Source organism: Protopterus annectens, chromosome 13.part0 (assembly GCF_019279795.1).
Source record: "Protopterus annectens isolate FY-2018-M chromosome 13.part0, PAN1.0, whole genome shotgun sequence".
Lineage (NCBI taxonomy): Eukaryota > Metazoa > Chordata > Ceratodontiformes > Protopteridae > Protopterus > Protopterus annectens.
The window spans coordinates 252,481,562-252,508,390 of record NC_056747.1 but is presented as its reverse complement, the minus strand read 5'-3'; the positions used below and the strand labels follow the sequence as shown (position 1 = coordinate 252,508,390).

At 42.0% G+C, this 26,829-nt stretch overlaps 1 protein-coding gene across 1 annotated transcript in view; it reads left to right on the top strand.

Moving 5' to 3' along the window:
* Nucleotides 1-26,829, top strand: part of STK11 (serine/threonine kinase 11) — a 1,536,697-nt gene that overhangs the window by 588,413 nt on the left and 921,455 nt on the right. The window contains exon 5 of the mRNA XM_044054803.1: nt 1,630-1,757. Within this exon, the coding sequence (XP_043910738.1) occupies nt 1,630-1,757 (128 nt within the window). The remainder of the gene's footprint in view (nt 1-1,629; nt 1,758-26,829) is intronic.

Here is a 26,829-nt window from a genome sequence, read left to right as displayed (position 1 = left end):
GTGGTGCTAACTTTGAGAATGTGGTTTTGCGCTCTGCTCACAGCTTTATTGAACACTACAAGTTGGATGTATGGTCTAAGGCTAGTGGGTTTTTTGCTACTATAGTGATCTAGGGTATGCTGGCTGTGGTAGTAGGTTGGAATATCCCCAAGAGGTAATGAAGTATTAAAGTAAAGTTGTATAAGGAACTCACCATTGTAACAGATTGACAAAGTCCTTTTTTTTTTCCAGATGATTTTTTTGTTTTTTCATGCCTCTGTCGGTCATCAATCCACCCTTCAAGTCAGACTAATCTCCGTTTGTTCCTGTACTGTGGAAATTGCAGCTTTGAGGGGTGGGGTGGGTATGTCATTCAGTGTAGCAATGCTAATTTTTTATGCTGTCACGAGCATCCCAACCATGGCGGTATTTGGCATTGGGACATGTAAGCTGTTTCATTGCAGTGGCTTATAGTGCCTCTCTTAAATACAAGCGCTCACACACTTTTTGTGAAGGGATCACCTCTGTGGCTCTGTTCGACAGTGGCACAAGAAAATAATTTTCTTGGGTGGCAAAAGCCAGGGTACCTTTTTGGCTGGGCTTGTATAGGCCCCAGGGCCGATAGCCTAGTACCTACCTATGAACCTGTGAATACAACTCATCAGTAGCTTGGTAATCCTAAGTCCTGCCCTCAGGCTATCCCCTCTGTGTTGTCATGCATTTTCTAAGGGAAAATGGCAATGTTTGAGGCTAGCTTCTCCCCTTCTTACCAGTAGGATGGATCTGTCCATCCTCCATGTCACTGCAGTCAAATGCTTGAGCTAATAGTCAAACTCTGGTCTCCTGGATCTTAGTCTGGGCTTTATTCCTGTACAACCTAGTGATATCTTGATATGTCTTTTTGCTATGTTGGGTAATGATTCTGTAAGTAAGAGGCAGAAATGTCATCCCACACTATTTAGAGAATTAATTTTTGTCAGCACTTTGAGTCCTTGTCACTGTCTCCCTATAGGTTACCTGGTAGCATTACTTCATTGCAAGTCCTTAGTTTCATACATGTAAGTAAATTATTAAGAGAGTGCTTTTGCCCAAGGGTGAACCATATTTCCCAGTGTGTCATGTTTTTCAGAATGTGCTGACTCTAAAATGGTGTTTATTACAAATCTTTTATATGTTTTATTCAATGCATCCGAAAGTATTTTTGTTTATGTTGTTAGTGGACATCAGTTGCTTATGTTTACCTACTCATTGTTTGACTTGAAGTTTAGGGAAACAAGAAAGAACTGTAAACTAAAAGGTGACACAGTGAAAAGACTGAAAGACTGTTACTAGTTTACTCTTAAGGGCATGAATTTTACACAGTTGTACTATCTTACTAAATTATATGTTTTCAACAGTGTTCATGAGGAAGGAATCACGTGTTTAAATACTATCCTGTTTGCGTTTTTCTCTTCCTATTGTAACTCAGATTTCAGAAACCCCACATAGGTGTTACTGAAACCCACTTGGTGTGGAGTGATGATATGTTTGGGTATGAGCTTTAAGGGCTTCTGACCCCTCATATTGGAAGGACTGCTTTGTAGTATTTGGTGATGTCAGTGACCCCCATTCCCATCCACTCAACAGAATTGTATGCATTTTATTTTACAGATACAACATAACAACCGGTCTGTACCCTTTTGAAGGGGATAACATTTATAAATTATTTGAAAACATTGGGAAAGGAGAATATTGTATTCCTGAGGAGTGTGGGCCTCTGTTGTCAGACCTGCTGCGAGGTAAGCTACATTTTTCTTCTGTAGTACTTTGTCTGCAGCAAGCTATGGCGGATTTGATTAAGAGCTGCCAACAATAACTGCAGTTAGCATAGCTTTGTGGCAAAGGAGGAATGAACCTTGACTGCAACCTAGGCAGTAGAGGTTTGATTAGTGGTCCCAGCATTGGAGGAGCTAGGTAGGAGGGGGAAGGATTGAATGCAGTATGGCTCGCTTGTCTCTTCTGGGACAGGGCTGGTGCACATGCATGGGCACATTAGACAGTGCAGTCTCCCTGGTGAACACTGAAATGACCACTGCTCTTGCTTTGTGATGAGGAACAGGGCTGCTTGGAAAGGGCACCCTCTACTTTCAGCCCATTGCACCCCCCCCCCCCCCATGCTCTTCCAGGTTATTGTATAAAAACAAAAAATCTCAAATCAACTCATGGGCCATCTGAATGATGGATTCTCACAATTGTCCATTGCTCAGGTGATGGGGAATGAATGGGCCATTTAGTCTGTAGGGGGACTGATGATAGACAGCCGGAAGGGGTAAAGAGACAACCCCCTCCCCCAAAAAATGAAGTTATGAGAAGGATTAAGTTTTTTGCCTGTATATTTCACTTCATTGACAATGTGGCTGTGAATTATTTCCATTTTGCAAAGCATAATGATGACTTGCTTTATTTATTTGCTTACTTGCATGTTCATTCCTGTTTCTGTGAGGCTTAATGGATGCTTCATTGCCTGGTTATTTTTTGTTTAACTTTATTAACTGGTACAGTGGGCTGGTCCAAAGAATCCTTTTTGGCCTTAACTGGTGACCAAGGGAACTGAACAGGTACATAGACTAAAAATGAACCAACCAAGCAGGCAACTGTATGTAAAATAATCAAAAGAAACACCGAAAAGCATACAGTCTTGGCTGGGACAGTACATTTACCAACTGAAAAATCCACAGTAAACAATTTAGTATGCAAAAAGCTTAGTGGTTTCGTTCATACAAAGAGAAAAGATCAGTTAATACATTTATACCATATATATCAAAATACTTAGAACATTAACACTGAAAAGGAACATACACATCAGTAAAAAAAAAAAAAAAATTCTTAGATACTTTGTCGTTTATGTATTTATACATTTATTCAAAAAGTTATACCTTCCCTAAAATTAGGATTTTAAATTTAAAAGTGTGATTAACGTAATTTAATTCATATGTCAGTGTTTAAAAAATAAATAGCAAAAACCATTGACACCTGTGCATAGCCGGCCTTAGGCATAGGCGTACTAGGCAGCCGCCTAGGGTGCCACTCTAGCAGGGGCACTTTCCCAGTATTTATTTGATGTAGGTAGACCAGGATGGGGGCACCGGGTAGTGTGGTGGGGGGGCGCCATGGAGCCCTTTTGCCTAGGGCACCAGTTGGCCTAAGGCCGCTCCTGCACCTGTGTAATTTAACAGATCTCAACTTTAAAATGGAGTAAATAGCAACATTTTCATTAATACCAGGTTTGCAAGTTGCATCTAACTTAATCTGCCAGTAACTTTCTGTGTAGTCTGTCTCCCTTTCACCACCTCTAGGACACAACTCAACTTTATCCATTATAGCAAGCATAAATTTTTAAAAAATCTGAACAAGCGGAGTGTTTATAAAGGGCATTCCTATTATTCATGGTTCTAATATCCTAGGTGTGATTGTAAATCCTTTTTCTAAGGGCATGCTTGTTTTTTCCACGTAAAATGCAGGACGGGTGTGGCATTTTGCTAAGTAAACCACACGGTGGCAGTCACAGTTACTGAGCATAAAAGTAATTCTGCTGTTTAACGCAGTCTAATTGTATTTCTTCTCCTTCCAAAATATCATTACATTGGCTACAAGCTCCACGTTTTGTGGTACCCCGATAAATACTATATCTCTATGATGTACCAAAGCATTAGAATACAGAGAGATTAAGATCTGATGTCCTTTTCGTTCTTCCTCAACATATGAGTTATGGATCGGACTCGCTGCATTCTACAGACTTCGGGTCCAACTCTCGAGCTCTACCCATAACGTTGTAGTCCACCCCCAATAGCTCAGATCTTGTTTGCCACATTCCGCACGGATGGGCATACACTCTCTAAGTTTTGTCAGGCTTCTGGGTTAGCGGTAAGTGTTTTTTTTTTCTCAAAAATCTCTCTCATTTTAATATAATAAAGTAATTTTCATAACTGTCATTGCTGGTACTTTTTCTTTCTTCTCTCCTTTTCTTACCATTTTAAACAGTGTATTATTTTCTACTATAGTTAGTTTTTCTATTTTTGCTATTGTTTAAAAAAAAATCTGTATTTCCTCCTTTGCTTTCTCTTTGTAGTTTGCAGTTGTTACTATGGCTGAGAAGCCTGCAGAATTTAAAAAATGCATGTCTGGTGGGTACAGAATTCCAAATTTGGATGTCCATTCACAAAGTTCCGAATTCGGATGCCTACAGGGAGTGTGTTTATTGCTTAGGGTCAGCACATCTGGGTACGAACTGTGCCGTTTGTGTGGGGTTTAACTCCAGGGCTATAGCTGACAGATGGAACAAGTCCGTCCTTAAAAGGTTACTACCCCAGGGCTCCATCAGAGCACAGAAAAAGGTCTCTGAAGATGACTTCGTACTCGGAGCCTCCACAAAAAAGGTCTTTGGATCTGACCTTAAGGACCCAAAGAGAAATCTGTGGATCCTAAGCCTTCAGATCTGATAGTCATTTTGTGTACTCTTCCTGTTCAACCCACAGATTCAAAACTATTGGATCTGATCTTTAGTACCTCTCAGAAGCTGAGAACTCATTCACCTAAGTTCATCATAAACCCTGTATCGCCTCAGCTCCACTCCCCTCTCATGCAGACTGCAAGGAAGTACTGTAGACAGTATACCATCTCATCTGTCAGGTCCTCCAGGAGTTTCTGTGAAGCAGAAGTGGAAAGGATGATGAGAAAGCTCCTCAGAGCTCAGATCCAGATTGGGGTTGTACCATCTCTATCTCCCATCAGATCTGTGAGTCTTCCATCCACCTCCCATACAATTGTGTCATCTTCTTTGATTGATTCTTCAGTTTCAGAGAGTTCGATAGTACTGGTGTCGGAGCTCAGATCAGGATGCGTCTCAGAGCTGAAGTGTCTGCATTGGATCTATGGGGCCTGGATCGAATCCAATGATTAGACCCTTCCTTTCCCCTCAGAGCCTTGGAGCTAGATAGCTCAGGTCTGGCTCCCTCCTCAAGACACAGATCCGGTTTGAGTTTTGGCTTCCCTGCTTTGGAGGTTTCAACTCCGGTGTGGCCATCCATGACTTCCACGGGTCCGTTGGCTTTCAAGATTGTTGAGAGGGTGTTCTTTCATTCAAGAGATCCAGTATGGCATACATCTTTGGACCCTACACCCTATCCCCATTTGGTTCCGAGTTCTGATCACATCAGACCTACTCCACAGTGACAACCAGTACCAAGTAGTGTCCAGACTATCTCTATAGAGGGACTACCCCTCTCTTCAGATACCTCTCCAGAGCATTCCAATGAGGAGGTTCACCGAAAGAGAACATGGAAAAGATGGCACACAGATTTTCCACTGGAATCCTTTAACAAAGATGCTGACTTCAATGAAGGTGAATGGTCCTCCAGATCACCACCTGATGACGTCTCCTTTGGAGAAATTTTGGAAATCCTTAAGCAAAAAGGTAGCTGGTCTTCGGATAACCCTTCTTCTGAGGAGTCAGAATTCCTGGAAGCTTTTAGTTCTGACCTATCTACATCTTCGGTGACTACCCCCAGCTGATGAGCTTATTGACCTAGTCTCTTGCTGGACATGGAAGGAACTGGATTCTGTTGAGCTGATCCCCCAGCAATCCAAGACAGATCCTATTGGAGCGAAGGAGTCCCTGTTGATGTGATGATAGTGGTGGAAGCCACCAAGAAGGAGCTAGCAGAACAGAGGTCCTCTATCCACCCCCCCCAACACAGAGTCCAGGGTGCTGGACATATTTGGATAGAGCGTATTTGCATGAACAACCTTTGCCTTGAGGTCCCTGAACTATTTTGCGCACTCTACAAGATTGCAGAGGGATCAGCTGGCCACTCTTTTTTATCTATATTGAATGTGTCCATAAGGCTAATTTTGCATGCAGCAGAAGGTACCTCATGGGCCACCAGTTCATTAATTACTGTAAGGGGAGATGACTGGATGCAGTTATGCAATTTTACTGAGCCTCTCGAGTCTTCTTTCATCAATGTTCCCATTGATGGAACCTCCTTGTTTGGCCCTTCTGTGAAAGAAATGCTTTCCTACAGTGACCAGGAAGGAAAACCCCTGTCTGCTGTAGGGATTTGCTTTTCTACCCCTTAATGATCCTTCTCAGGAGATCGGAGGATGCAAGATGTAGTTCTGTAAATCAAATCCCAAGGATCTTTCCAAGATTCACGCAGGGACAACTCCCTAAAAGGCAGAGAAGGGAGTTTGAATGAAAAAAAAATGGTCCTCAAGGCAGAGGAGGCCCACAAAATTAGGGTTTCTGAGATTTTCTGGATTTTTTGGGAAGGCCAGTCCAAGGTGTGTGGTCCCCCTCCCCCCCCCCCCCCCAAGAGACCACTTCATACATCAGTGTCCTAGAGATGAAAGCAGTCCTTCTAGCATTGTTGCAGGCATTTTGCAGGCATTTCAAGATGTTCTACTCTGGTGATCATTGCGATTTAAACCGACATGTCTGTGGTCTGGTGTATCAACAAACAAGGCGGAACTCAGTCTTATCCTCTTGATAAAGAACCTGAGAGAGTGTGGCAATGGACAAGTCTCCTCCAACTGCTTTCTAGTGGCAACAAACATCCCAGAGAAATCCAGCATACTAGTGGACAAGCTCAGCAAGTCCATTCTGATGCCTCACGAGTGGTTTCTTAGTCCTCAGTGGTAGAGAGAATTTTCTTTTGTCGGGGCCAACTTTGCTACAACCTTTTTGCTTCTCCCCTTAACAAATGCAGGAGGTACTTTACCCTGATCCCATCTGTGTGTGTGTGTGTGTGTGTGTGTGTGTGTGTGTGTGTGTGTGTGTGTGTGTGTGAGATCACCAAGAGATGCTGTAGTCCACATCTGGCTCTCCAGTCTTTTTTACGCCTAACTCACCAGTACCTCTGGTTCCAAAACTATTACAGAAATCTAGCCGTTTGAATAGCTTAGTTATCCTCATTGTTCCCTTCTGGCCTCGCCAGGTCAGGTTCCCCTGCTTTTGGTCTCAATTTTGTTATCCTCGTTGGATACGGGATCCCAGTCCCAAACCAACTTTCCTGTCCCTCGGGGATAAAATATCCCCATATTCCAGGCCTTAAACTGACTGCATGGTTTCTGCAGTTCCATGAATAGCTAGATAGCCCAGGCTCTCTTCCCCAGTTTGTGATGCATTTCTGTCCTCACAGAAAGATAAAACTAAGAATTAGCAGAAAAGATTTGCGGTTTGGGCCCTGAGAAATGACATTGATCCCTTTATTGCCCCTATTTCTTCTGTATTGGAGTTTTTAGCTTTCTATTTATTTATTTATTTATTGACATTTGTTGACTGGGAAAGTCCACTGGGTCAGATAACCCATTTTCAGTGGAGGCCTGGGGAGAAAAGCTCCACATAATATTTACAGTTTTACAAGATAGTAAATACTTACAGTTTTAACAAGATAATACACGTTACATTTGTTTTAGGAAGCATACACATTTGAAGGTTACATTTGTTACAGGAAACATACCTTTCTGAGTTAATAGAAGTCTTACGGTATAATATAATATGACATAATAAAGTTAGTATGTATAAAGTTACCTATGTACAAGATAAATTTGGGTGTTTTGAGTTTTTTGGAATTTGTCATGTGGTTATCTTATTTTTGTTTAGTGGGAAGAAAGCAACTCTAGGGTGCTTTATTCTTTTCTTTTTAAAAAGGTGCTAGGTTTTCCAGAATCAAAGTACAGTTGGCAGCCATGTCAAATTTTCATTTGGGAGACCATGTTTCTTGCTTACATTTCTGCTCAGATTGCCAGTGAAAGATCCGTTACCTCCCTGGGATTTAACAGTAGTACTGCAAGGCTTAACTCAACAACCCTTTGAACCTTCAGCAAAAATTGACTTAAAATTCCTGTCTTAGAAAAACGCTTTTTTAGTTGCTATTACTTCTGCTAAACGGATTTCCAAACTTCAGGCTCTTTCATTGAAAGCTCCATACATTGTTTTTCATAAAGACGGGGTTACCTTACAAAACCACTCCTTTCCTACAAAAAGTGGCTTCTAAATCAAATGCAAGTCAAACAATTCATTTACCAGTCTTCTTTCCAAAATTTTTGAACAAAGGAGAATATATGCTAAATCTTTTAGATGTACAGACAACTATGTTTGTACTTACACAGAGCAAAACATTTCAGAAAAAAAGACCAGTTTTCCTCATTTTCACCTAGTCATGTGTGTTCTCCAATTTCTAAAGTTACATCGGTCAAATGGATAACTAATTGCTTTTCCTGGATATATTCTCAGCAAAGCCTGTCCCTGTTAAAACAACCTAAGGCCCTTTCAACTAGATCCATGGCCAGTTCATCTGCCTTCTAGTCTAGAACTTGCATTGATGATATTTGTGCAACAGCCACCTAGTCTAATGCTCGTACCTTTATTGCTCATTGTAAATCGAGCATAATTTCTAGAAGCAGAGCTGCTTTTGGTTTAGCAGCTCTCTAGAATATCCTTGCATGAGAGCCACCCAAGGTTTACATAGCTGGGGACTGTCCCATAGCAAACAATAAAGTTTATGTGCTCTCTATAATTAGGCATCTGTATTGTCTATTTTCATTCTTCATCTCTTCTCCCTGCTTCCCACTTCCTGTTATTTTCTGAAGTGACCTGATGGACACTTGGAGTATAGTTTCAGGTTTGAGCCCTGGTTTAATTATCTTATACTGTTATATATGGAGACTTTTAAAGCAGCAAATGATCTGAAGTATTGGGGATGGGATAAGGCATTATGGGTAGAGGGAGGAGATTGAGAGTTGGATCCAAAGTCTATAAAATGTGGCAGTCTGATCCAAGGTTGGATCCATAATCCATGCTTTGAGGACGAATGAAAACGGACAGTACAGATGCTTGTTATAGTGAGTACATAATTTATAGGGGTGTCAGTGTTCTTTTTTTGCTTATTTTTTTAGACATTGACATATATGAATTGTTGAATTATTACTTTACTCACACTTTTTACATTTAGGGAAGGTATGACTTTTTGTATAAATGCATAAAGTATCTGATTTTTTTTAATTGAAGTGTATATTTCTTTAAAATGTTAGTGAATATTCTAAGTATTTGTGATGTATATGGTATAAATGAATCAGTGTATTAATTGATTTTGCTATTTGCAAGTCCACTTTAGCTTGTTTGGAAGAAAGGGCTAAGCCTTTTGTATAATTGTTTGCTGTGGATTTTTCAGAGTTTTCTGTTGATCACCGTATTGTCCCAACTAGACTACAGTTTTGTTGGTTCGTCACACAGACTAACAATACAGTTGAACAAAAATGATAGCTAATTACATATGCTAAATATTTACAAGTGTCAGTTTTCACTGACATTAAGGTACGCAACTTAAAGGCACACTAGAAGTGCATATATGCTAAGACGCTACTGTTATAATTAAGCTTGCTGTTGCTTTCACTTTATTTCAACATAGTCAAGAAGCTAAGTTGTGCAGTTATGAAAACATTGTCCTATATATTTTCATATTTTTTCAAGTGGTTTTCTTTTTTGGGCTGTTCACCCCCAGTGCCTGCTTGACCACTTGACCTTGTCTTGGCCAGCTGGCTTATCTGTCCCCCATCCATTGGGATGAGAGCTGACTGAGGGACATCATCTAGATGGCCATCAGGGTTTGTTTCAGTTTTTTAAATGCAGCCACAACTCCACAATCCATGCCTAGCATACACCAGGGTTTGGCGTGCAGTGTACATCAGTAAGGTCATGTTTGCTTCCACAAATGGAGTAATTATTCAGGACTGCCCTACCCTACTTGAAGCCATTTTTTCTCTAGGCATCTCTGGTCACGACTGGGGATTCAGTCATGTGAATGTGCACCCCCACAACCCGTGGAGAGGTGAGCCTGCTAAGCTGCGTTGATCCTCTTCTCCCCTTCATTAGCTCAGGCAGGCATCCAACCTGATTATCTAATGCAGGTCACTTGGGTTTATTGTAGGGGCTTTGTTCCACTATGCAAATGGGAATGACACTAAAATTGTTTTCTTAGGATAAGTAGACTTTTTTTTTGTCCACACTACAATGTAAGCACTCTAGAGCTTAAGATGGGTTTAATCCAATTTTACTTATCTGTGCTGTTTACCATTTTAAAGATTGTTTCATAATATGTTGCGTGTATAGTGTGTAAAGCTTCTTTTGCATGTACTTGGAGACATAAACAATTTTTAGACCATCAGCATGTATATAAACATTTGGATTTGATGATTTGTGGTAATCCTCCAATTTGTATGCATCTCCTTGTGTGGTGAGACTGAACACTGCCAAATTTTTTGCACTTGAGGTGGTGTGGGGGGTCATAAGAAAGTAATTTTAAATTAGGAAGTAAATCCAGACTTGAATATTTTAGATTGCATTTGTATGTGTGAATGCAGTTCTCTTACTTTTTTTGTCTTTATGCTTCCATGCCTGCAGGTCATCAAGCCCACCATAGTTGTACTTGACCTGTTTTTCCCAATACTGATGGCCTCAGCACAGAGGTCAGAGCAATCAGGAAGGGCTGTCATTCAAGCAACTGCAGGAGTTTTGTGCCCTCAGCAACCTCTTGGCAGTGAGGAAGTTTTTCTTTTAAGATCCTCCCCTTGGGTGGACAAGAGTGAGCCAGTATGCCTCCTCACGCATGTAAACCCACTGAGGAGGATTGTTGTGCTCACAGCTTGGTGATATGAATGCATGTCTCACAACTGACCACAAACACTGCAGACACTCTTTTGAGAGAATGTAGCATAGGACCGCTGTATCCCCCTCTCCTCAAAGATAGTTACATCCATTTTTACCTTGCCATTTACAGCATGTACCCTTACTGCTGATCAGACATGGATTGGGTCATAGTCTGGGCTTTATCCTGTTATGCAAGTGCAGTTGGCTGTGGATCTATACCTTACTGAGATTGTGCTCTGACCAATAAAGTTCATTGTTCCTTTTTCATCTCTCCCTATCTTGAATTGGGCTTTTGTTGTTGTTTTTTTCTGCTTCTGCACAAACAATTTTTAATATTTTTAATTGCCATATTTTTTCCTTGTGTGTGTATGCAGTAAATGTTTGATGCTGATTAATGTTTATTGATTGCATTTTTTTTTTACATCAATGATGTCTCAGAGTTGGCTCGTGCCAGGGAGTATTCATTTCTAGTTTTAAGTACAGATACATTTTCTGTATCATAATTGCTCTTTTATCAGCTTTGCTAGGCAGACTTGTACCTTTGTTCCTTACTAAATCATTTTTTAACATAACCCCCTCCTAACTTACCCTTCAAGTCTCCAATTCCAAAAAAAGTTTAAAAAATAAAAACAGTTCATCTAGTTTTTCTGTGCTCTTGGATTTGTCTTTTGCATAAGTAGCAATAGTGCTTTTCCTCTTTCTGACCATTTTCTTATTGACTAGGTCCTAAAACATTACTTGTTACTGTTGTAGCTGGCAGAGCAGAATTTGAGGGCTTGTACTATGTTGTAGGGGATGTTATACTCTTGATATTGTGTTAACTGGACTGTATTTAGTATTCTTGAAAAGATTATGCATGCTTTTGGTTTATTAGCGTTGGGTGTCTAGGGAGTCTGTGTATTATAGAAGAATAGGCCTCTAGGTTTAAAAAAATGCTCAAAGTGCAGGCATTAAGATCCCAACCAAGCTCAGCCTCAGAACAAAACAAGCTTTGTGTTCCTTGGGTCTGACAACTTGTTGCCAGTTGCTCTATCTGTAGAAATTTTAGATGTCCAACTGAAAGCATTGTTACAGCATTTATTTGACATTTGTTGACCGGGCATGTCCGACTGAGCAAGAACCCTTTTTAAACGGAGGCCCAGAGAGAAAATTTCCATATAGCTACAATGATTAAAGTAAACAAATAGTCTAAGAGAACATATCAGCATAACATGATTTGAGAATGTTAGAGGCAATGAGCACTCTTTGAGAACATATCGAGCATAATGTGATTTGAGAACATTACAGAACAAAACAGAGGAGTTCTAAACACTTATTTTCAAAAAAGTAATTGAGTTACTTGAAGTATACAGAAGTTTAACAGGGAAGTAATTAGAATTAATCTAAGAGACAATAGACCATTCATTATATAGTGACTGTAGACAGAGGTAAGACTGGGATATGAATTTTCTGAGGGGGTAGAGAGACTGTACCAAGAAGGGGGAAGACAAGTAGAGTTATTCACAAGATAAGTAGAAAAGAAAGAGTGGGAGGGAACAGGAGAAGTAAGGTAGTTAAGTGAAGACAGAGAGAGAGAGGGGTAGCGGGGGCTTGTTAAGTAGAGGATGGTTCAAGGAGGGTGTTTGCAGTGAAATAGCCAGCTGTTTAGTAAGTGTTTGAGGGAACTTTTGAATTCTGGTGTGAGAGTTATTTTTCTAATTGGCAAGGGAAGCTGTAGTTTCAGAAAAGGGCAGGAGGGTAGCTGTGAGTTTGGGACGTGATTAGCAGCAAACCTAGCTATCTTATTATAGGCGGTTTCCAGCTTGGAGAAGACTGAAGATTAGTTAAGATTTTGGAGCTGTAGGTGAGACAAGGGAGAATGTGGGCATAGGCAAGTGAGATTAGTGACTCTTTTGTAAGGAACTTTTTATTTCTATATAATCAAGTTTCTGATGAGTGTTTTTAATGCAGTTGTTGACATGGAGGTCAAATTTGAGTTGGTCATCAATGATGGACCCTAGGAGTTTGCTGTGAGTTTCAACATTGATATAACGTTGTTGAGTCAGGTTATAGTGAAGGTGAGTTTGGAGGTGGAAAGAGATTTAGGTATGAATAGGAGAGGTTTAGAGAGCCATTTTCAATAGAGTTAAATGAGTGTTGTGTGAAGGTGTGCAAGTCCGAGAGACTATCAGATATGGAGATGGTAGTGGAGTTGTCAGCATACTGAATGAGAGAAGAGTGAGGGCAGGAAGTGTAGAGATCATTAGTGAAGATGTTAAATAGTAGGGGTCCAATAATAGACCTTTGGGGAACTCCAGTCTTGATGGAGGAATGGAGATTGTGCAGAGAGCCATTTTGCAGATTGCAGTCTGTTGGAGAGGTAGCTGGAAAGACAGGAGATAGTTGAAGTAGAGAGAGTTTTAGGTTGGAGAGTTTAGAGAGGAGCAAGGGGTGAGAGATGGTATCGAAAGCTTTAGAGAGGTGAAGAAAGAGACTGGAAACAAGCTTGTTATCTCTAGCAAGGGATACTGAGTGGGAGAAAGAGATGAGAGCAGTTGAAGTACTGTGGTTTGGGCGGAAGCCATGTTGGGAGACGGTGAGTAGGTTTTCTTGGAGCAGGTAGTCCAGTATTTGCTTGTGTACACAATTTTCTAGTATTTTTGAGAGAGGGGACAGTATTGCTATAGGCCAGTAATTGGATAGTTTATTTCATCACTGCTAGGTTATTGTCACTGAAGTCTGCCTGTAGGTACCAAGGCTTTACCTTCCCGAGGGTGTATGATAGACATATGACCTCAACTTGTGTTTATCGGGTTATAAAAGATGTACTCATGAGTGAAGCCTCAGACTGCCTGTCTGCCAGCCCAAACATAGGTTGTGCACCTGCTGCACTGAGCCAGGTTTGGTTATTGGTACCATTGCCTTTGTTAATCATAGTTAGGTAAGTGCCCCTTTGGGGAACCTTCCTTTTTTTACTTCTTAGAGCTGTAGTTTAAAATTGTTAGATGTCTGCTAGGAGAGATAAATGAGTGTGATAAGCAGATTCCGTATAAGGACTTGCATACTAAGTGCACTTTTTGTCTTGACCGTGATCACAACTATAAATCCTGTTTCATTTGTCAGTCGTTCATACCCAAGACCCTCAGATCGAAACTTTTCTAGCTGAGTGCCTTTCTTGAAACCCAGTGATTGAAACACGTAGACCAATCTAAGATGGCAGACTCTTAGGACCCCGACATTTCTCCCTAAGAAAAAAAAATTGAGACCTTGAGATGATATCCAGTCTAACTTCTCTGAGTCAGATGTACTTGGTAGAGGTAGTCAAACACGTGTTTTTTCTGATTGCCTCTCAGGAACCAACTACTTAGACCCTGTTATTCATAGGTTCATAGGTTGGTACTAGGCTATCAGCCCTAGGGCCTATACAAGCCTAGCCATAACAATTCCCTGGCTATTTCTTCCCACATTATTTACTTTCCTGGACCCCTGTCTAGCAGGGTGACTGACGTGATCCCTGGGGTGAATTTCCTTTCTCCCATCCAATCATCAAGGTTCCTCTTGAAGAGGTCCAAAGAGGCACTCTGCTTGACATGTATGGGCAATCTATTCCAGAGTCTGGGGAGTCTCTGGGTCAGGAACCTATCCCTCCAGCATGTTTTGTTTATTGTGATGACAAGGTTTAGATCCCTGGTGGGTGTAGCTCTGAGGGATTGGGATTTCTTTAAGTGTAGCATGTCCAACAGCTCTGGGTTTGACATGGCCTTGTATGTTAAGCAGAGATCGCCTCTGAGTAGACGATATGCGACAGAGTATAGCTGGAGTTTTTTAAGGCGGTCAGTGTAGGGCATCTGCTTTAGGCCTGCGATTCTTTTAGTGAGGTATTTCTGAGGCCTTTCCAGTTGTTGCAGATGTCTTGAGAGGTACATACCAAATGGGGCATTGTATTCTATAATGGGTCTAATGAGGGATGAGTACAGTGGGGCAATGACCTCCTTTTTTCTGGATGAAAAGCCCTTCGTGATGAGGTGTGCCACATAGAAGGATTTCCTGACTGTTGTGGCGATGTGGTTATCGAAGGTGAGACCACTGTCCACCTGTGTCCCTAAGTCTCTTATCACACTTTGTGTTTAGTGTACTTCCACCTATATGGTAATTCATGGATACATGCCAGTATGGCCCCTGAAGCCTTGCAGAAGACTGATACCTTGAACAAACTACCTGTTATCATCGTAGAGGGCTTACATGGAATCCTTCAGATCCTTGTATGAGAAGAGGTTTCTAGTATGCTTATTGGAATGAGACAAGGCTGCAATCCACCAAGACTCAATGCAAGCTAATATCACTCCAAAAAAGAAGAAGCAAATAAACAAGCATCTAACATCCCCTCCTCCGTCCAGGAAAAAAGAGTGAATAGACTTCTCCCAGGTTTATTTAAGGCAATTATGGCTATGAAGCTTCCTCCTTTTGTTACCCAGCTGTCTCAAGCTGCGCAACAAAAGCAAGCCTTGGACTCTTCCTCCTCTGAAGGGGATCCTGAACCAGACTGTGATCATTTTCTGGATTACTCTACAAAACTCCAGTCTCCTGAGCAAATCTCAGTTGAGGGGGGACTACCTTTTGCCTTACTCTCTTTGGAGTAACTATTCAAAATATGATGAGACACTTGGAGTGGTAGGTAAGGCAAATCTCTGAAGTACAAAAGAGATGCTACAGCCTTCTGGAGATAGGTATTTCAGTCTCTTCTCCACTTCCCCAGTCTTCATAGCTTATCTTGAGGACTTCCATTCTTCTTCTGTAATGCCTGACTCTCAACCACCTGCTCCTAAATGACCGAACTGGTTTTATAAGGTTCCTGACAAACAAAAATACCTGTACAAAACCCCATGGCTGATCCCTGCAGTCTGTTTTCTTGGATAAGCCTTTCAAATTGCTTCCCTTTTCCAGTGGCCTCCCATCTGACAAGAAAAGCATGGCCATGGGTAGGTGGCTTAAGAAAGTTTGTACCTTAGAATTCAGGGATGTTACTTACCAAACACAAGTTGCCAAATACCTGCTTTCTGTATTACATTCTCTTCATAATGTCAAATCAGAATATCAGAGAGGGGATTCTAAACAGCAAATGCATACCCTTCTGTCCCAGGCAGCACAGATAGGCGGACACAGCACCAAATACAGTTGTGGTGCAGAGAATGCTATTTCGAGGGCTGCGGCTACTGGCTCAATGATCAAATTGTATGCATGGCTCAGGGGTCAGTCCATCCCTTAAGGCTTGAAATCCAAACTCTTGGATTCATCCTTGCACAATGAACTCATTTGCACCACAAACAGCCAATCTTTACAAATCTCTGCAAGAGCAAGCCAGGACTATGAAAGACTGCAAAAAAGATTTTTCTCTCTTCAGTTCCTAGATACCATAGGAACTACCCAGCTAAATTCACTTCCTTCAGTAAGAGGGATCCTGTGTCTTCTCACAAATGCAGAAAAGCACCAAAGAACACATTTGCAGACAAACTGTAGAGGGACTCCCCTTCACAAGGTTTTGCCCCCAAAGGGAGGCCTCCCTGACTGTCCTCATTTTCCCTCTACCTCTTCCCTCCAACCCTTTAGCAAAAAGACTTGTCCTGTCACTTCAGTTGTGGGATGTGATAACAGACAAATGGGTTCTGACCATCATCAAAGAATGCTACACTGTGTATTGGGAGAGCGTTCCTCTCCATGAAATGGATTTCCAGTCCTCCACCCAACCAGTTTCCCTTGACTGGTCTCATTATTTAGGACTTACTGAGACAGGGCACCATAGAAAAAGGTTTTTATTCAAGATTTTTTCTTGTTCCAGGGAAGGAAGGGCAGTGGAGACCCATCCTGGACCTCTCCTTGCTTAACACCTTCCTGAGTGTGCCTACCTTCTAAATGCTTTCCTTAAAAACCTTCCTGCCTTTCATACTGCTTCAGGCATTTCTAGTGCCCCTAGATCACAAGGATACCTAGTTTCACGTCCCCATCCATCCATCTATCTGTCCATTCTGTAGAGATTCCTGTGATTCTTTTCTGGTTCTTATTTTCAGTGTATTGCTTTGCCCTTTGATCTCTTTACAGTCCCAAGAGTTTTCACAAAGTGCCTAGCACCTGTGGTAGCCTTCTATTCCACACATGGAGTTCAAATTTTCCTCTACCTGGATGACCTGTTGATTCAGGCCCTGTCCACAGACACCCTGCTTGAATACCTACATTTCACTGTTTGGCTCTTAACCAACCTAGGATTTACTATTGGCTTCAAGAAATCTGAGGTCACTCCCACTCCAGGACTTGGTCATCCTGGGTTGCAGGCTAAACACAAGAATAATGCAGGCCTTTCTTCCTCAAGAAAAAGTCTAAAGTCTGGTAAGTTTCCCCCACCCACTCCATACACACTGATCGATGACTCACTGCATTGCAAGAGACATTCTGAGGGCCCTTGGGGGGTTCATGGCTGCATCCATTCCAATGATTCCACTGGCCAGACTGCAAATGAGGAAAAATCAGTGGTGCCCAGTGCATGCTTCCCTTGGAGACCCTGATCTCTACATCAAGGAGCAGCTTTTCTAGTGGGAAAAGCAGGTGTGTCTCAACCCAGGCCTTCCATTCACCCCATCCTTTCACAGACAAATTCTGCACAGCAATGCCTAAGGCAGGGTTTGGGTGGGCTTAGTGGACTATCACAGCCTACAGGGGAAATGGCCACCCTCTCTTCAGAGGGAGTACATCACCCTGAAAGAAATGAGGGTCCTCTTGCCGGCTGTGCAGATTTTTTCACATCTGTATAAACCAGGTGCACTCCTGCTGTACACGAACAGTACCAAAATGATGTGGTATATAAACAAATGAGCATAAGGTTGTACCTTTTGTGCAGGTTGACTCAGAAGGTTTGGAAATTGGACACCTGTGTGAACATGACCCTCACTGCAGCCTACATTCCCTCAATGGAGAATGTTAGAGAACTGTCTAAACAAACACTTCATGGATCCCCAGAAGTGGACCTTGAACAGATAAGTCTTCAAAGCAACCATACACCACTGGGGCACTCTGCAGATTGACTTCTTTGTATCTCCAGTGTATCACCAGCTCCCTCTGTCTACACCATTGCCCCATCTCCTCGGGCCTAGAAGAAAGTGTCATTCTCCTTCCAGTGGACAGGGAAGATCCTGTATGGCTACCATCCATTGACAATTATTCCAAGGGTCCTCCCAAAAGTACAACAGGAAATTCTAAAACTGCTGCTCCCATCTTCTTTCTGACAATGACAATATTGGCTTCCAGTTTTCTTCCACCTGTCAAAGGGAAACCACTGGAAAATTCCAATACAGCTAGAGCTAATCACCCAACAGAAAGGTCAGCATCTACGCACCGATCTAGACTCTGTATCTGGCTATATGGATGACTGGGTTCTGATCCCTAAAAGAAACTTATTTTCAGAGGAGGTGTGCAGGTTTTACAGGAGGCCAGGAAACCTAATACCAAGAAATCATATACAGCCAAGTGGAAATAATTCTCCATTTGGTGCTGCAAGCACAAGCTGGATCCACTCTTATCTGAAGTTCCCACTGTGCTCCAGTGTCTTTGTGAACTTTTGCAGTCTTGGTTGGTCTACTCATTGATTAAAGCACATTTGTTAACCATCAATTCTTGGTTACCTCTAAACCTTCCTCTTTATGTCCAGGACAGAGGCATATCTCTTCCTGAAAGGAGTCCCTACATCTTAAACTTCCAAGGCAACTGATTTACCCCACCATGAGATCTTAATTTTGTTTTGGAAAAACTTGCTTTTTCCCTTTTGAGCCAGTCACTTCAGCTATCTGAAATCCTGCACATGGAAAACTATTCTCATACTAGCTCTAACCTCTGATTGCAGGGTGTCAGAACTCCAGGCACTTGTGTCTGTGCTGCCCTTCCTTTTCTTTCTGTCTCAGCCCTCAAAATGGAGGTAAAGAATATTACATTCCTTGGGCATTCACAGGGCAGCCATGGTTCTGTTTGGATAAAACTGTCAGGAAAACTGAGCAATTGTTTGTTCCATGGAGGCCAAGCCAGGCAAACCACTCAAAAGCAAACCATTGCATCCTGTATTTCCAAGGCTATCTTCTTCTGCTACTTACTTCATGGCGAGTCTCTGTCCTCCTGCCCTAAAGCACATTCCACTCAGGCAGTTACCTGTTCTGGTGCATTCCACAAAAGGGTTGATGTCAGCTTCATGTTGGAAGCGGCCGCTTGATACTCTGTGTACGTTTTCACCAAACACTGTAAGATTGTTGCCTTCTCCATGTCTAGGGTGTCCTTTGCCAGATCAGTGCTTTCTGGTCTCTTGGACAGCTCTGCCTGTTCAGCGTTGCCAGCCACCTCCCTCTCCTTCTCTGTCATTCTCCAGTTCTGAGATTCACACATCTGTGATGAGTACTGCAACAGTGATTTCATTTGGGGCACAGTACAGTTGTGTAAGAATTTACCCTAACAGTAGATGTCTTACTGATCACTGTTGCAGTATTCCATCCCCCCTTTCTTCCCTTCTACTCTCTTGCTTTTGATTCACACGTATGCATACAGGCTTCTTGGGGGAGTTTTGTACCTGTTCTAGCTACACGCCTCCTAGCTGACTGGTTCCCTCTCTCAGTTGTATTCAGGCCTATAGCTTGGAGATAGTCTGAGGATGTTGTGCATATGTCCGTCTTTTATAACCTAATGCGCACGATCTGAGGTCATACATCAGATGAACACCTGCAGGAATGTTAAGTTTTGGTACCGCGGTTGAACAACAACAAAAACCCATCTGTGGTGAATAATGCAGCAGTCAACAGTAGGACATCTACTGTTATGGTAAGTTGTTGCACAACTGTACTTTCCAGGACTCTGCTAGGTAGACAGAACAAGTTAGTCTTAAAAGTGTTGTTTGAATCAGTTGTACCCAAGGAAAAGAAGGATCCTGATAGAACAGGAGAAAGACCAATCTTAGAAATGTGAAAAAAGAGTAGATGAGAAGGAACAATCCATTTTAGACAGGAATTTCTCCAACCATGGCTCCAAGGATCTAAGTTTCTCTGTCACTGTGGCCGAGATACACTATGGTTTTCACTCTGTTGTGCCTATCGTCAACATTCTGAGAAGTCTCTTCATGGCTTACTGATTCTGGTACAGGGAAGAGAGGCAAAAGATTCACCTCAAAGCATGTTTTCCATCATCTTGACCAGCATCAATAACTTCTTTCCATTTGTCCAGGTCCGTTCAGTCTTTCCTTGCTCGACTGCAACAAGATTTTTTTTTGAAGGTTTAGCTTCAGTATGATGTTCCCTATCTCTTCTGTTTCCAGGGTGGCAAGAGAAGAAATCCCAGTTATATTTTGTTTTCCTTCCCTAGCATCAGGATTTATGGAATCGACTAGGGGAACCCATAGTGATAATGTTCCACTATGCAAGATTCGCTTATTCAGAGTCAAAGCCCTCGGTGCCAGTGAATGTGTCATCCCCATTACCATTGTGCCAATCCCCACTAGGCCTGAGGGGTTTGGTGCTGAGAGTCGACATGGGAGTCTTTCTGACCTCTTGGTGGTGGTTCTGTTTTGTATACTGTGATTTGTTTTCTTTACACTGTGTGTTACTTGTATTCTGCTTTTAACTGCATAATAAAACTTGAAAAGACATTTCAGAGCTTTACTGGAAAGGCTCACCCAGACTGTGTTGCAGTTTGCTGGGTGGAAAAGGTTGGTTTGCTTTTTATTTGTTGTACTCTGTATTGTTTTATTGCCTTTTTCTATTTTGTATACTGTGATTTGTTTTATTTAGACTGTTTTACTTGTATTCTCCTTTTAACTGCATATTAAAACTTGAAAAGACACCACAGCTGTGTCTCTTGTGAGTCAAGACAGAAATTTTTCCCACCCTGCCATCCGGTTACTGTTGTGTTCTTAAACACCACTGTCTTTCTAGTTGGCTGCCCCTTATGTTAATTTGACCATATATCTCATTTCCTCTCTGCTTTTACTGGTTGGTGTGAGTAAGCACAAAATTATAATTTTGTGAAATCACTCCCCTTCATCTATTTAAATTTATTGGTTATCCTACTGTATTCCATAGTACCAGAGTAAAAAAAGTGACTGCCCCCTTTCAGTCTACCTTGCTGTTTTAAAAATAGTGAGACTCCACTAAAACTTAACTTTTTAGACAGGTAAAACTTAAGTTACTTATTTTCATGTATAACTCCTCTAGTGCACACTAGTGTTTAGGATAAACCGTTTTTTTTTTCATCTTACCTTTAAGCATCTATTGCAAGACCACCAGTTATTGGAGAGCCCACATTCTGCCTCTCAGTAGTCATCTTAGAATTAGTGCTTCTGTTTTCTCCTGGTGAGAGAAGGAGTACATTTATATTATTTTTGTGGTGTTTTATTCACTCAAAGCGAACAAAAACAACTACAGCACCATGGCTTACTAAAGAGTTTAGGCAAAAAATCAATATTAGAAATAAATAATGGGCTCGATGGCGCTTCACTAAAGACTTCCGGATCATGTTAAATACAGGAAAGTCAGAAATGATACCAAAAAATCAATTCTAAATGACAAAAAGCAATACTACTGTAAATTACAGACAGTTAACCAGAACAATCCTCAGAAGTTCTGGGCAGGTCTGAATAACCTACTTCATCTGGGAAAAACATCCACTCCCATCCCCACTGGTTTCATTGATAAATCTCCTGAAGATGTCTCAATTTCAACCGTTTCTTTATTGAAACAGTTCAAACCCTAGCTAACCAACTACCTCCTAGCTTGCCCGGCCCAGACAATGCCACCTGTTTTTAATAGACCTTCATTTAGCTTCCAACCAGTGCCCACATCACTCATCCGTATCCTTATCAAAAGATTAAAACCCACCACTCTCTCTGATTACCAGCTTCCCACTGAATACCTTCAAAAATCAGCTGATGCCATAGCCTATCCAATATCAATACTAATTAACCGTACCATAGCAGAGGCAAAAATTCCCACCATTTGGAAAACGTCCTATGTTTTCCCACTACATAAAGGAGGTTCCTCCACTGAATTCTCCAATTATAGACCTATAGCTGTACTTTCACCACTTGCAAAAATAATGCAAAAATGTATACACCAACAACTCATGCACCACCTAATCCAAAATCACCTCATGGTCGATAGCCAACATGGCTTTCGTCCACACCACAGTACAACCTCAGCCCTACTGGCCTTTACCAACACCATAAACCGCAACCTTTACAATAATCGCTTCTCCTCTGCCCACTTCTTGGATCACTCCAAGGCATTTGACATGGTAGATCACCAACTTTTTTTTACAAACCATGCAAACATTCTATCTAGATTCTAAAGCCCTTCTATGGTTCAAATCCTACGTCACTGGGAGGCAGCAGGCTGTTCTCTGGCAGAGCAAGCTTTCTAAAGTACTACCAAACACCCTTGGAGTACTACAAGGCTCCATATTAGAGCCCCTACTGTTCTCAGTTTTTATTAACGACTTACATACTGTCATCCCAAATGTCAGCTGTATCCAATATGCTGATGACTCCACCCTGGTTTGTTCAGCTACATCTCCTTCAGATTTGAAGTCCGCTACCCAGTCCACCTTTAATACTGTACAAAACTGGCTCACTGATCGCCGGCTATTATTAAATCCAAAAAACTAAAATGTTGTTATTCTCACCTACTCAAAGGTGTGCAAGTTTCTCCTTCACCATAAATGCAAAAGATGGTACAGTTATCTCCCCAGACCCCTCTACAAAACTGCTCAGTGTCATTATTGACAGTAACTTAAAATTTGAACTTCATGTCAATCAATTAATAAAGAACATCAATAAAAAACTTGGATCATTGTATAGAATAAAAGCCTTTCTAACCCCTCCAGCTAGGATTGCCATTGCCCGCTCTCACCTAATTTCAGCGCTTATATATGCTTCCCCCCTTCTGTCTAACCTAAACAAGCCAATATTAAGCAGACTCTACCTGTTACAATCACATTGCCAGGTTTGCCACTGGCCTGCCCTGCAGAACCCACCACTGCATCAACCTCAAACAGCTTGGATGGCTAGAATTTCCCAGTCTCATACAATATAACCTTCTGATCATAGCTAACAAAATTCTCTATAATCCAGACAATACACCAGCTCTTGGAAATATTATCACCCCCAAAACAATCAGAGACTGCTTAGATCCTTGAACAAACTTCTAATTCATACAATCAAAACCAACAATACAGCAGGGGAAGCTCTCTTTGCAAACTCTGCAGGTAGAGCCTGGAATCTACTTCCAGCTGGCATTACTATGCTCTTCTCCCCAAGTCAATTTAAGACCAAATTCAAACATCTGGCACTAAACTGGCGCTGCCACTTAAACTGGTTAACCAGCATTATTGAATATACATAAAAAATTAATACCTGTAACTATTAATTTGTTTTTTTTTTCCTCCTGACTGTAACTAGTGCTAACTAGTGTCGAGAACCTGTCTATTTTTGCTTGTCAAAGTATTTACTGTAATATCATGCCTGTATTTGTCTGTATTGCGTTAGTGGATTTTTGTCTCTATTATATTGTCTTTATTACTTTGTTTACTCTGTATACACTGGAGCTTTCCTCCCCGGGCCTCCACGTGGAAAATGGACATGAATCCAGTCGGACTATCTCGGTCAACAAATGTAAAATAATTTCCTAGAGATTGCTGATCACCAGAAAGCTTAACTGCTTTATAGGTGACAGCTTGGAATCTGTGCTTATATTCTGATCCTGGTGAGAGTAGGCGCAGAGTGCATTGATTTCTGACTCTTTCTGGTTGGAGAGTGAGTGTCTGTGCTTAACGTATCTGATTGGTCTGGTTGCTATTTGAGGCATCTACCAGAAAAAGGCTACAAGCCTGCAGACCCTTGCAACATGTAAAACAAGACTGTGGATCACCAAACAGGCCGTGGCCTGCTTCTGTTCTTGGGATTGATGCTAACATTTTGCGTCTGGTGAGAGAAGAAGCAAAGGAGTATTGTATCCCACCAGAGTGAAACTGTGCTGAAACCACCATTAGTAGTAGCCATTCATGCGACTCCCCTCTTCTCATCATTCTTGACGAGCTAATTCTTTATTTTCAGTAAGTACTGCGTGATTTCTTCCTAACTTTAGAATATCTTCCTAAATACTTCAACCTTAAATTTTCAGGGTCTACGTATTAGTTTCCCATCAAGTGTTTGGAAGTGCTCTGTACAGACTCAGACACTTTGAGTGACATTTTTCCTGTAAAAGGCTTCGGTACTTAATATATTGCGCTCATATCCAAGGCATGTCTAAGGGTTGGTTCCCTGTACTTTCTCCTGTCAACCTCGTAAACTTGGGCATCCTGAGGCAATGTAGCAACTGCCTCATGCACACAGACAACCCTCTCCTCTTACCTCCCAACACTATGACTTGTGAGAGATGGACATATATAGCCAAATTGGAAGCCAAGCACTCTCCAGCCAAGACTGAATTAGCCAGTCAAGAGGAGAAGGTTAACACTTGCACCACACCACATTCAACACATAGCCCTCCAGAACTTACACCACCACAACCCTGTCATGCACACCTACTTTTGCTGAGGCTCTCATTAAAAATCTGCCCAAACAGCAGAGACCTCCAAGGCAGAAATGCAAACAACCACCACATCCCAGTATAAGCCATGAGACACACAGCTCACATAAACAGTGTGCCACTCAACCAAAACCCATAAGGCAAAGCAACGTACCCAATACACTAGTCATAGGTGACTCAATAGTAAGGCACACTGATGTCCCACTCAGTAGGTTGAATAAGGAGAACGTTACGGTCAGCTACCTGTCAGGTGCCAGGATCCGCCACATAACACACGCACTTAAGTCACTCCACAACAGGTACAAATATGACTCTGTCATTGTCCATGTTGGTGTGAATGACCTGAGACGTACCTGCCTGGACTACATGAAAAGAGACATAGAGAAGCTCCTGGATCTTATAGCCCAGGCAGGTATGACCCTAGCTCTGAGTAGCATCCTACCATCACCCAGAATGATACCGCAGTACAAGCAGAAAAGGATTGACTTCAGCAATTGGCTAAGTTTCTGGTGTCATTCCAAGGGGATTCAGTATTTGTCTGCCTGGGATGACATGGTCGACAGACTTCGATGCTTCACCAGAGATGGCCTGCACCTGTCACCCCAGGGATTCCGGATACTGGCCAAGGCTCTTGCCACCCCTATAGTGCATTTTTTAGGCAATGTCTTGAAGACAAAATTACCACCATAACAGCTACAAGCAAAGCAAATCGGATGGTTATGTTACTCAACGCTAGAAGTCTAAATCTCAAAATGCACTCGCTTGAAACACTCCTTAAAATGGAGAACATTGACATATGTGCAGTGACCAAGAGCTGGTTCAAGGCTCCGGAGAGCACCCCCAGCACTACCAGGCTATAATTCATACCACACCTTTCGGCCCCTAAACCTGGACCAAAGCACTAAAGGTGGTGGTGTCTCCATAATCATAAAGGATATACACACTTCCAGACTAGTAGCCCAACATAACACATCAGAGATACTTCAGGTACAATGAACACTGGGTAAAACTGCAGTCCAGTTTGTAGCATGCTATAGATCCCCCATCCATGTCCCAAGACTCCCACTCTGCATTCCTAAACACACTGGAAAATATTAGGGTACAACCCAATACCCTTGTACTGGGAGACTTTAACTACCCCTCCATTAACTGGGAACATTACTCGTAGCAACACACTTATTCAACATTTTCTGGAATTCATTAATTCCAACGCCCTTGACCAAGTCATTCTTACCCCCACCAGGGGTCGAAACATCCTTGACCTGGTCATTACTTACATTGGTGACCATTGCTCTACATCAGTAATCTACTCCTCCCTGGTCAGATCTGACCACAAGCTAATCACAATGGATATCCACGTCCCACTCTCAACCCCCACCCCCAAAAGGAAACCACCATAAAATTCTTATCCAAAGCCAATTTTGGGCTTCTAAAAACAGAGGTGGCTAACTTCACGACATCCATGAAAATGGATAATAGGTGCATGACTGCTAAGTCATACATCAGTGCAGTGTATGAGCACATACCCAAGTGCATGGAACGGGCCATACCAAACAGAACCAAGACTGTCTCCTCCAAAAAAGGAAGCCAATCTGGAGGTCCCCACCATAAACAAACTTTACAACAGGTGGAAAAAACTGTTGCAGAAAAGGGTGAATTCCCAAGACTGGAAAAACTCCCTTGTTAGCCTCAGCAAAAAAAATGAGATCCATCATCAAATTCTCTAAAGCTAGCTATGAAAACAAAGTTGCTGCAGATTCTAAAGATGGCCACAAGGCATTCTATGATTGTCAAGAATGTACGTGGCAATACTCAGATCTGCTCCGAGTTGCAGCACAATGGCAGTACATACACAGAACCAACTGATATTACCAACATATTGGCCGACAGGTTCAGTGCAAACTTTACCCCCCTTTCGTCCCCTGAAGGGCCTATCACAATACCTGAGGAATGCCAAGTCCCTGTTATCACAGCTATGCAGGTAAAATCCGCACTGTCCAAAGCCAAGAATACAGCTTCCATGGGACCTGATAATATCCCTGGCTGTGTTCTACATGAATTACAAAGTGAACTGGCACCACACCTGAGTACCTCATTCAATCACAGCCTCATTTTAGGCTTTGTTCCTACCGAATGGTGCACTGCGACAGTCATCCCACTCCACAAAGGGGGAGTGACTACAGACCTTGGGAACTACCTCCCCATTAATCTGATGAGTCTGAAATGTAAGGCTATGGAGCGCATCGTCATGGACCTTATAAATAAGGACACAGGGAATCTCCAATCTCTGGACCCCACGCAGTTTGGGTTTGTGAAAGGTAGATCATGCCTGCTCAACTTGATAGACGACTTTGAGTCTGTCACCAGAGCTGTGGATGAGGGCAAGGTAGTTCACACAGCCTATCTAGATCTTGCCAAGGCCTTTGACACTATCCCTCAGTCAGGAATCTTAGATGGACTCACTAAACTAGGTATAAACCCCTATGTCATAAGATGGGTTGTTAGCTGGCTCACTGATAGAACCCACACTGTGAAAGTAGCGGACTCCAAATCTGACTACAGACCAGTTATAAGTGGTGTCCC